This window comes from Pan paniscus, chromosome 21 (genome assembly GCF_029289425.2).
Source record: "Pan paniscus chromosome 21, NHGRI_mPanPan1-v2.0_pri, whole genome shotgun sequence".
Classification (NCBI taxonomy): Eukaryota; Metazoa; Chordata; class Mammalia; order Primates; family Hominidae; genus Pan; species Pan paniscus.
In genome coordinates, this window is record NC_073270.2 from 17,633,588 (window position 1) to 17,643,735 (window position 10,148).

Genomic DNA, 10,148 nt, shown 5'->3' on the forward strand with positions numbered 1-10,148 from the left:
CACTTCAAATTAATCATTAATGTTTCTAGGCTTCTGGGCTATTTGAGGTTGTGGTTACATTGACCTGATACCCCGTTATTCCATGGTACTTCAATGTGTGTTCTTAAGTACAAGACCACCCTCCCACATAACCACAATATGACCATCAAAACCAGGGAATGTGGCTGGGTGCGACGGCTCATGCCTGTAATCCCAGTGGTTTGGGAGGCTGAGGTGGGAGGGTCATGTAAGACCAACTGGGGCAACAGTGAGACCTTGTGTCTACAAAAAGTAAAAAAATAAGCTGGATGTGGTGGTGTGTGCCTGAAGTCCCAACTACTGGGGAGGCTGAGGCAGGAGGATTGCTTGAGCCCAGGAGGTTGAGGTTAACAGTTATGTGTGATCATGCCACTATGCTGCAGTCCGGGCAACAGAGTGAGACCCTGTCTCAAACAAAACAGGAAATAATCCCATATTGTCATCCAATCCAAGTTTTGTTTATATTCCAATAATGGCTCAAGAATCCAATCCAGGATTGTGTTGCATGTAGTTGTCATGTTTCTTTAGCCTCCTGCTGATTTCTCAGCTTCTCCTTGTCTTTCATGATGTGAATTTTATATAGAGATGGTCTGTCTACCTCTGGATATATCTACACAGTTATGTTAAAAACTATGAATGTCTAAGAATGTCTCTGCAGTCTTAACAGCACTGAGTTCATCCTGGCTCTCCCCCTTCCCCTGTGTATAAATCACTTCTCCACCAGTCCCATTAACTTCAATATATTATATTTGCTTATTTTCCCAAATCTTTCCTGTGCAATCAAACTCTATAAGGCTTCAATAGGGAGCAGGGGAAAGGAAAAAGGAGACAGCAATGCTTTAAAGAAGATTTGATCAAACTAAGATCTTTTGACCTTCCCTATCTCACCCATCTTTTGGGAGTGTGAGTTTTGAGGAATGATTGAAGGGAGTAGATGTTATTTAACATAGTGGTTCTTAACTTTGGCTGCATAATAGAATCATCTGGGAGCCATTTTCAAATACCCATGCTCAATCTACACCCCAGATCAATTAGTCTCCAGGGATGAAACCTAGTCATCAATATTTTTATATAACCCCGCCCCCCCACCAAGGGTGATTCCCTTGTCACCCAAGGTTAAGAACTAACAAAGCAGTCTCCTACTTTCATGAAGTAGGGTATCATAGATCATTGACTCAAATGGTGTTTTTCAAAAGTAGTATATTGATAAATAGAGGATAATGTTAACTCTGGAAATGGTTGTGATGCAGGGCAGGCAAGCCTCAAACTTGGGGCTTAGCCCAGGAGGATTCTTGGCTTCACCCAGGAAAGAATTCAAGGGTGAGCTCGTGGTGGTAAACAGCAGTCTTGGTAAATAGTGTTGCCCCTTGCAGAGCAGGGCTAATTCATACACGGTGTGCCCAGAGTTGGCAAAGTATTGGCTCTTGGCAACTGCATTTATACCCAGTTAAACTCACTTTCGGTCACATGCAAATTAAGGGGAGGCTCAATACAAATTGAGGGGCAGATTATTTAGAACTTTCTAGGAAAGGAGTAGTAACTTCTGGGTCATTGCCATGGAAAGGGGTGGTAATTTCCAGGTTGTTGCCATGGCATTTGTAACTGTCATGGCACTATGGGAGTGGCTTATGCTAATAAACAATGAAGACAGCTGAGGATCGCTTTTCTTGACATCTCCTTGTCCCTGCTGGTTTCTTCACTTTTTACTGCCTGGACCAGATCCTGTTCTGGTCAGCAGGGTGGTGACCAGAAAACAAGTTCTGCTGGTCTCCTACCTCAGTTGCAAGAAACTCAAAACTCCATTTTAAACTTTAAGCCTTATAGTATCTTCCGTTTGAGTATTTAACAAGCATTTGTTTTTCCTTGAAAATATATCCAGCCAAGACCTTATGAAGAATGTGAGCTAAAATTACGGTATTTTACTTGCCTGGAAACAGTACTTCTCAAATGTTAACGTGCATACAAGTGACTTGAGTATCTCGTTAAAACGTCGATTTAGATTGTGTCTCCGGGGTGAGGTCTGAGAAACTTCATTTCTATAAAGTGATGTCAAAGTCACTGGTCTGGGGACCATGTTTTGGTGGCAAGTTGCAAGACCCCAGAGTTTCTACCCTAATGATTTATTCAATGACTCTTAGAGGTGTTATCAATCTGTTTTTAAAGCCAGGGACTTTGCCCAGGGGAAAAATGCATGCATACACACACACACACACACACACACACACACACACACCCCTATGCGTACAATTTCAGAGCAATTGTGCATTCATTCAGTGAATACCTATTTAATGCACACCAAGTATCTTTCCGGGTGCTAATGACAGAGTGAGGAACAAGATAGCAAAGATGCCTGCCTTGTGGAGCTTTCATTATAGTGTTGGTTGGAAGACAAACTAAGTAAATAAAGCAGGCATGTCAGCTATGATACATGCCTTAGGACAGTGTACTGCAGCCACGTGATACAGGGATTGGGTGGAGGAAGGTTTGAAGTGGCTCTTTTAAATTGTTCTGTCTGTGGAGGCATCTTGGCCAGGAACCTGAATGCTAGTATCTGGGGAAAAGCATCCTAGGCAGTAAGTTCGGAGCACCTGAAGCAGAAATGAGTTTAGTGTTTTCAAAAGTTAGAGAGAACTGGTATGGGAGGAACAGAGCGAGTGGAGGAGAGAGCAAAAGGTGAAATCCCAGAGGTAGAAGGGCCTGATCCTACAGGAGCTTGTAGGCCATGACAAGGAGGCTGCCTGCACTTGACCGAGCCCATGCTTAGATCCTAAAGGAGCCATGGCCTCCATTTAAGAACTCCAGACAGAGAATCTAATTTAGGAACTGAAGGGGGAAAATGTCATTTAGGGATTAAATGTTTGGAGAATGCATCTGAAAATCTAGAGGAACGAGTATGAAAACTGGGGCCAGAACCCTTACTGAACCCCCAGTGGCCCCAGTGTCTTCGGCATAACTGCCAGACACAGCTACTTGCTGAATTATTGCAAGTTCAAATTCCTATTTGCATGCAATTTTACCGAGAAGCCTCTAGCTTCTGTCCTGTCTCTGCCACTTTAGAATGCCAGAATACCACAAGCTTTCCCAGGCTGCACTCAGAAGGCTTGGTTATCTCATTACTTTATTTCTTCACCTTCAAATGTCCAATAATGGCTTCACGTTAGCATTAGCCTGATTTTCTAAGTTGTGATAGCTTGAATGTCACATTTTGCTTTTCATTTTTAATCATTTTATTCTGCTTTTGGGGGTCTGTATATGCTCCCCAATGGGGAGTTTTTACAGTCCCCATTTCTTCAAGTGCCTCTTAAATGACAATTGCCTTTTAACTCTCCTATGCTGAGGGCTGGTTTGAGACTGGAACAGTCCATAAAACAGCTGCACAATCACGATTAAGAAGATTTGATCAATGCTTTAGTTTTCCCAGAAATTTAGACCTTTAGATTGATTACAGGGGAAAAATTGGAAAGGCATTCTGCTTTCAAAAATAATATCGAATTCAATCTTTCCTTGATGTGAAACAGGAAATAAATGATTTATTCTAATTTGTCAATTCCAAATTGACAACAATGAATTGAAATAGCATTGAACCATGATCCCTCTGGTAACCTTTAGATAGGATGGTTCAAAATGACCACTTTAGGACAGGTGCGGTGGCTCATGCCTGTAATCCCAGCATTCTGGGAGGCTGAGGAGGGCAGATCACTTGAGGTCAGGAGTTTGAGACCAGGCTGGCCAATATGGTGAAACCCCATCTCTACTAAAAATACAAAAATTAGCTGGGCATGGTGGTGCACACCTGCCAGCCCAGCTACTTGGGAGGCTGAGGCAACAGAATTGCTTGAACCCTGGAGACAGAGGGTGCAGTGAGCTGAGATTGCGCCAGTGCACTCCATCCTGGGTGACAGAGCAATACTCTATCTCGGAAAAAAAAAAAAAAAGCAACAAAAAACAAAAAGACCACTCTGGCATTTGCTGTGCCTCAGTTTCCTTGTCTATAATGAAGATATGAATAAAGCAGACTTTCCAATCAGGACCAGCTATATAAAAGATCCTCCCTTGAAAGTCACACACACACACACAGCCACACACACACACACAGCCACACACACACACTCACAGCCACACATACCCACACCCATACCCACGCCAAAACTCTTTTACATACACACACAGATGCACTCAAACCAATACAACTCTATCACACACACACATATACCCAAAACAAAAAACCTTTTTATTATATTTTGCCTTACCAATTTATCCCTTGGGAAATTGTATTACACAAAATTATTTAGTAAGTTAAATTCTTGTCCCTCATTTTATGAGGTTACGACTTTGGGGTTGGGGGAGAAGGCACTGCTCCGAAGTCACATCATCAACCAAGGTGGAGAGGGCATCCTGAGAGGGATCTCTATTCTAGAAGCAATGGATAAGAACAGGGGAAGGGCCACCTTATGGGAGAGATGCCAGCCTCAAACACCCTATAAAAAGCAGTAACTTACTGTCTGTCTCTTCTAATAGAAAGCAACACTTGGGGCCAAAATATTTTTTTTTAATTTACTGCTATATCTTTAGTGCCCAGAACAAAACCTGGCACAGTAAGTGCTCAGTAAATATTTGCTGAATAGATGGAGCTAGGGACTGGCGGTTCCACTTTGGTGCCTCTAGGAGTGCTCCTCTCCCCATGGGAAACATGCTCAGAAGCAGGAAGTTCCAGGTAACATAAACTTGTAACTTCACTCTCTTCTCTTTGACCTGTCACCCTTGAGCATTTGAGACTGAATTGCAAAAGTCTTAGAGAGAAGAGGTAGGGGAAAGATTGACCTATTTTTCCCAACCCACCCATCTCTTTCCCCACTAGTAGGGTCTAAATGGGGCATCAACTAGTATGTTAGAATTCATCTCTAGCCTGGGACAGGCATGCCTTCTAAGAATCCTATCATGAAAGATTTGTAAGCATAAGAATCCTTCATTTATCTATTATGTAAATCCAGATTTATTAATTGAATTTGTTTAAATCAAATTATTTGTGCTATAGATCTCACATTTTCAACAAATTCCTACAACTAGTATGTCTTTGCTCATAAGCTGAAAGAAAATTAGGGGTGAATTAAAACTAAAAATGGTTTGAAATTCTCATAGTCCTCTCAGCAAAGCCCTCCTGATTGATGCAATAGACCACTGCTAAAGCAGCTTTAACAATAGTGGACCATTTTGGATATTATCTGTGTGTAGAAAGACACAGAGTTTGACTCTGTTTGGAAAATCAGACGCTAAATAGCCCCTGAAGCCGAGTAGCCTGTTATGAAAACGGAGGGGTGGTAGGCCCTTCTAATTGGCCAGGGTATTTACCCAGAGCTCTGGCTTTCACATAAAAGGCAGGAACCACTGAAGTCAGTCCCTGCTTCCAGTCACAGTTCAAGTTAAAACAGAAAAAAGGAAGATGGCAAGAATATTGTTACTTTTCCTCCCGGGTCTTGTGGCTGTATGTGCTGTGCATGGAATATTTATGGACCGTCTAGCTTCCAAGAAGCTCTGTGCAGATGATGAGTGTGTCTGTAAGGACTTTTTTATGCTTTTCATTATCTTTCTATTACATAATTGAAAATATATCCACTAATAGCATAAAATCGAATTGTACTTTGAAGTGAATCTCCTCCAATGTGTATGTTATCAGCTTTGTTTCTTCTGGTCTGCGTGTTTGGTGTCTTACTATGGAGAATTCACTTGGCTGAGTTTTGTTGCAGCTTTAATATCTTGGCTGTCTTCTTTCTCTTGGATAGACACCAACTATGAACTGGGAATTATCAGTCACTCTGATTTTCTAGTTTTTCTAATATACATTGCCTTTTACTGTTATAAAATTCAGGAGCCTAAAATATAATCATTTAAAATTTTTTTCTTCCAGATACTATTTCTCTGGCTAGTGCTCAAGAAGATTATAATGCCCCGGACTGTAGATTCATTAACGTTAAAAAAGGGCAGCAGATCTATGTGTACTCAAAGCTGGTAAAAGAAAATGGAGCTGGAGAATTTTGGGCTGGCAGTGTAAGATGAGATAATTTAAACACCTATTGACGCATATTGCTCTTAACTTTTCCTTGATTACCTACCTTCAACGTTTTTTAATGCTTAATACTAGTTGTTAAGAACCATGTAGTGATTGTAGATGGAAATGCAAAAATGCAGGTATATTTGCTATTGCATTTTAAAGAAAGAAAGATCAATTTCGTAACAAAACCAAATGTAGGTTAATGTGATATTTTGGCAAAAAAAAAGTCAAATACATGGGGGCTTAAACATCCCAAAGAATTTGAATCTTATCCGAAAACGTCTGAGAAGATTTGCCAAGTAGAAGGCATGTGTGTTGGCAGTGAGTCTAAGTATCAATATTCTTTTAGGAAACTTTGCACCCTAATTAATTCGAAAGAATCAGCGTTCTTCAGTTAAAATATACAGGGGCGGTCCCTGGGGAGGGATGAAGCAGGGATGATTTTCTGTCCTCATCTGCAACCCTAAAGGTAAGTTCTAAATTAATGAAGGATTAAATTTAAAGCCATTTGAATTGTTGAAAACTGAGAAATTTGCATCATTTAAAATAAGTGTCTACAGTACTTTAAAAAAAGTACTGTCTTTATATATTTATTTATGGGTTCAAAAAAGATTTCAGGCAACTCACAAGACTGCGTAAAATAAAGTCATGCTAAAGTAGTGAAATAAGACTGGGCCACTAAACAGTAGATGCACAATTCCTGCGGGTTAACTTAGTGCTCCAAGTAAACTTCGGATTTGCCGCAGAGCCCCCTGGACCCCGGAGTGAAAGGGAGGTATTGGCAGCTATGATTCTCACCATCAGCAAAGAGGATGCCTGCGAGTTTCTCAGAAGACACTCAGCATCAGCTTTTTCCTGATTGCTATTCTTCTGGGCACTTAGGTTTATGGTGATGGCCAGGACGAGATGGGAGTCGTGGGTTATTTCCCCAGGAACTTGGTCAAGGAACAGCGTGTGTACCAGGAAGCTACCAAGGAAGTTCCCACCACGGTAAGCATCTCAAAAGTGACTAGACAAGGACTCAGATCTTGGGGCAATGTAGGCTGGTGTTAAAAATGCATCATGCAACTTACAAGTTGTATAGAACAAAGCCTCCAACTTTCAGTGGCGACTTTTCTGAGATAATGAGGTTTGGGGGACCATTTATAACTACTGTCAACGTTGAAAGATGAGTAAACTTTCTCTATACCACCCCCTTTTGTTTTATTTCAATTTACTATTTTTTGTCTCATCTTTTTTCTATATTTTTTCAGCTTTATTGGGTTATAATTAACAAACAAAAATTGCATACATTTAATGCATACATTATGTTTTGATATACATTGTGAAATGATCATCACATTCAAGCTAGTTAACACATACATCCCCTCACATAGTTACCTTTGTGTGTGTGTGTGTGTGTGTGTAAACGTTAAGATCTGCCCTCTTAGCAAATTTCAAGTATACAATACAGTACCTCTTTTGTTTTAGATGCAAGTTATCTTGCAAAGCAGTCTATGTAACAAATAAAAAACCAAAGTCAGCACTAACTGACTCTTACAGATGGTTTTCACTAAAGATAGGCTGAAAAAAAATTATCATGTTTTTGATCAAATCGAAATATTCTAGAACAATCTTTGAATGTCTTATTTTTGTGGTAAATAGATTCTATTTATGTATGAAATAAAGTTATACTCTTCCTAATGCCCTGGGGTCCTGTAAACTCAGGACAGAAAGAAAAGATGCTTTCTGAGCTACTTTGCAAGGTGCTTGTTTTGAAGTGATTCTTCTGGAGCTAATTGCTGTGCTGCAAACACTGCTCATCCTACACAAATGGGACTCACTTGTCATCACTTCTTAGCATTAAGCTGAAATCTGTTAGATAACTGCAAATTAAAGGTTCATTTGAGGACCTTCATTGTAAGTAGTTTTTGACTTGAAGTGGTAAATATTTCATATTTTTGGGGGGTCAACCTTTACTTACTTTAAATCCAAATTTCTCTGATTAGATATTATTTTAAATACAGAATCTACATCTGTTTTTTAGCCTAGGCTATTTCGTTCAATCTTTTTTTGTTTTTTTTTTTTCCAGGATATTGACTTCTTCTGCGAGTAATAAATTAGTTAAAACTGCAAATAGAAAGAAAACACCAAAAATAAAGAAAAGAGCAAAAGTGGCCAAAAAATGCATGTCTGTAATTTTGGACTGACGTTTTAAGAATTTGTTACCTTACAGAAGAGCAAGGGCTTAGGGGTTGGAGGTGGCAGATAAAAGAGGATTTTCAACTCAAATCTTGTTTCCTGCTGGCCTGGTCTGCCCACGAGCTAGAGCGGGGAAATGTTGAGCTCAAATGGGTAAATTGAGACCAGAAAATTATTTTTTCAACCTAGAGAATCTCCTCTTACAGGGGGATGCATATAACAGATCATGTATGTGTAGTTATTTCTAAGTAGTAATTCTTCCCAGCTCTTTGATTTGCCATATATAAAATAGGTGGGTCGTATGTCTTCCCTTTAGACATGATGTTTTCTACTCATTTGTCTCTCTGGCCAATTGAATTATTAATAAAAGGTCTGTATTATCAAAGAGTATTCTAGTATTTTTGTTACTTTTAATATTTGATGCCTTTTGGAGGTAAAGCTGTTGGGGGAAGAAGAGTTTTTGGACCCATAGATGTTTGGATGATGCCTCTAATTTGTCATTTAGAAAAATCTCAAAAATGATTTCAGTTGAATAACTTGCCTTCTAAATGATCAATTTACTTCTCCCCCAATTTTAAAGAAGTATGTGTATATTTAATAGGGGAAGGTAGTTTATGGAAATATTTTTAATGGAATAGTTTTCCCTTAATATGTATCCTTGCTGGATATTATTCAAGCTTCAAGTCATCAAAAGACCCAGAAAAAAAAAAGTCTGTAGGTTATTTTCTCTACTTCTATTTCAACTTTGAATTTCCTCTTCCTGTACAAATTCCTCTAGTCAAGTGTGATATATCAAGAAATCTGAGGAGGATGCAGGTTTTGTGGTCCTGATGGGCCCACAAGTTTTTCTATATTTAACTGGAAATATGCTTTGATTTTGTGTTATTAATATAATTCTTTTGATGTAGTCATGAGTTTTTCTTTGTTTGCATATAATTAAAATGCCTCTACTCTACTTAATGTCACAATTCTGAGTTTTTTCTAAAACATTTTTCACCTTAGAGAATGAAAGTGTTGGGGAGTTGGGAATGACGCTTGTTTTTCAGTTCTCTGTGATCTGGACATCCCCTAAGCATGAAGAAGAGAGCAGAAGAGGGCATTTAGGGTGAGCCACAGACTTGGCCCAGGGTCATTTTTTAGCTCTGTCAGCTGTGATTTTGGGTGAATATCTTTTTACCAAATTCTTATGTAGGTCGGTCAAGTAAAGTACCAAAATGCAAAACACAATAAAACAAAATACCAATGTTTATTTGTTTCTATTTTACTTTATTCCAAAGAGGTTTCAAGTAGCATCTAGGGCTCTCGACACAATTTTAGACTAAGAGGTATTTATCCTACCTCTGCTTCTATCTGCCTCTCACTTCCTGGCCTTTCCATTCCAGAAACACCCAGAACACCTGAGGTGCCCAGCACCCCCATTGCTCCCACCTGGCCTTAGGCACACAGCTTCACTCCCCATGCATGGGGCTTCCAGGGCAGAACTCCCTCCTTAACTCAGTCAGCTCCAACCCATCAAAACTGAGCTCATCCAGGAGTTGGAAGGTCATTGACTGATTTCTATCTTCTGGGGCCTATCTGCATTAAAAGAAAGCAAGCACTTGCAGGACTTTAAACACTCATCTGTCCTCTAAAAATGCAAATGGCCAACCCTGGACCAGCAGCAGCAGCAGGTGGTCCTCACCTGGGAGCTGGTTAGCAGGCAGAATCTCTGCCCACTGCATGCCTTCTGTGTCAAAATATGCACTTTTAACAATAACTCAGGGGATTCCTGTGCTCATTAAAGATTGAGAAACACTGATTTTAGTTCCCTCTACTCATCTTACAGAAAAAGAAATAAACAAAAGGCTAGAGTATATAGGAGATACAGCAACTCTCTCCAAATTAAACAACAGGATTGCAA

At 39.8% G+C, this 10,148-nt stretch overlaps 1 protein-coding gene across 1 annotated transcript; it reads left to right on the plus strand.

The window, feature by feature from the left end:
- Positions 1-5,131: 5,131 nt before the first annotated feature.
- OTOR (otoraplin) lies at positions 5,132-9,213 on the plus strand. The gene is made up of 4 exons (XM_003810592.5): positions 5,132-5,573; positions 5,924-6,063; positions 6,950-7,057; positions 8,139-9,213. The coding sequence occupies exons 1-4, from the start codon at positions 5,459-5,461 to the stop codon at positions 8,160-8,162; spliced, it is 387 nt and encodes a 128-aa protein (XP_003810640.1). The 5' UTR covers positions 5,132-5,458; the 3' UTR covers positions 8,163-9,213.
- The last annotated feature ends 935 nt before the right edge of the window (positions 9,214-10,148 follow it).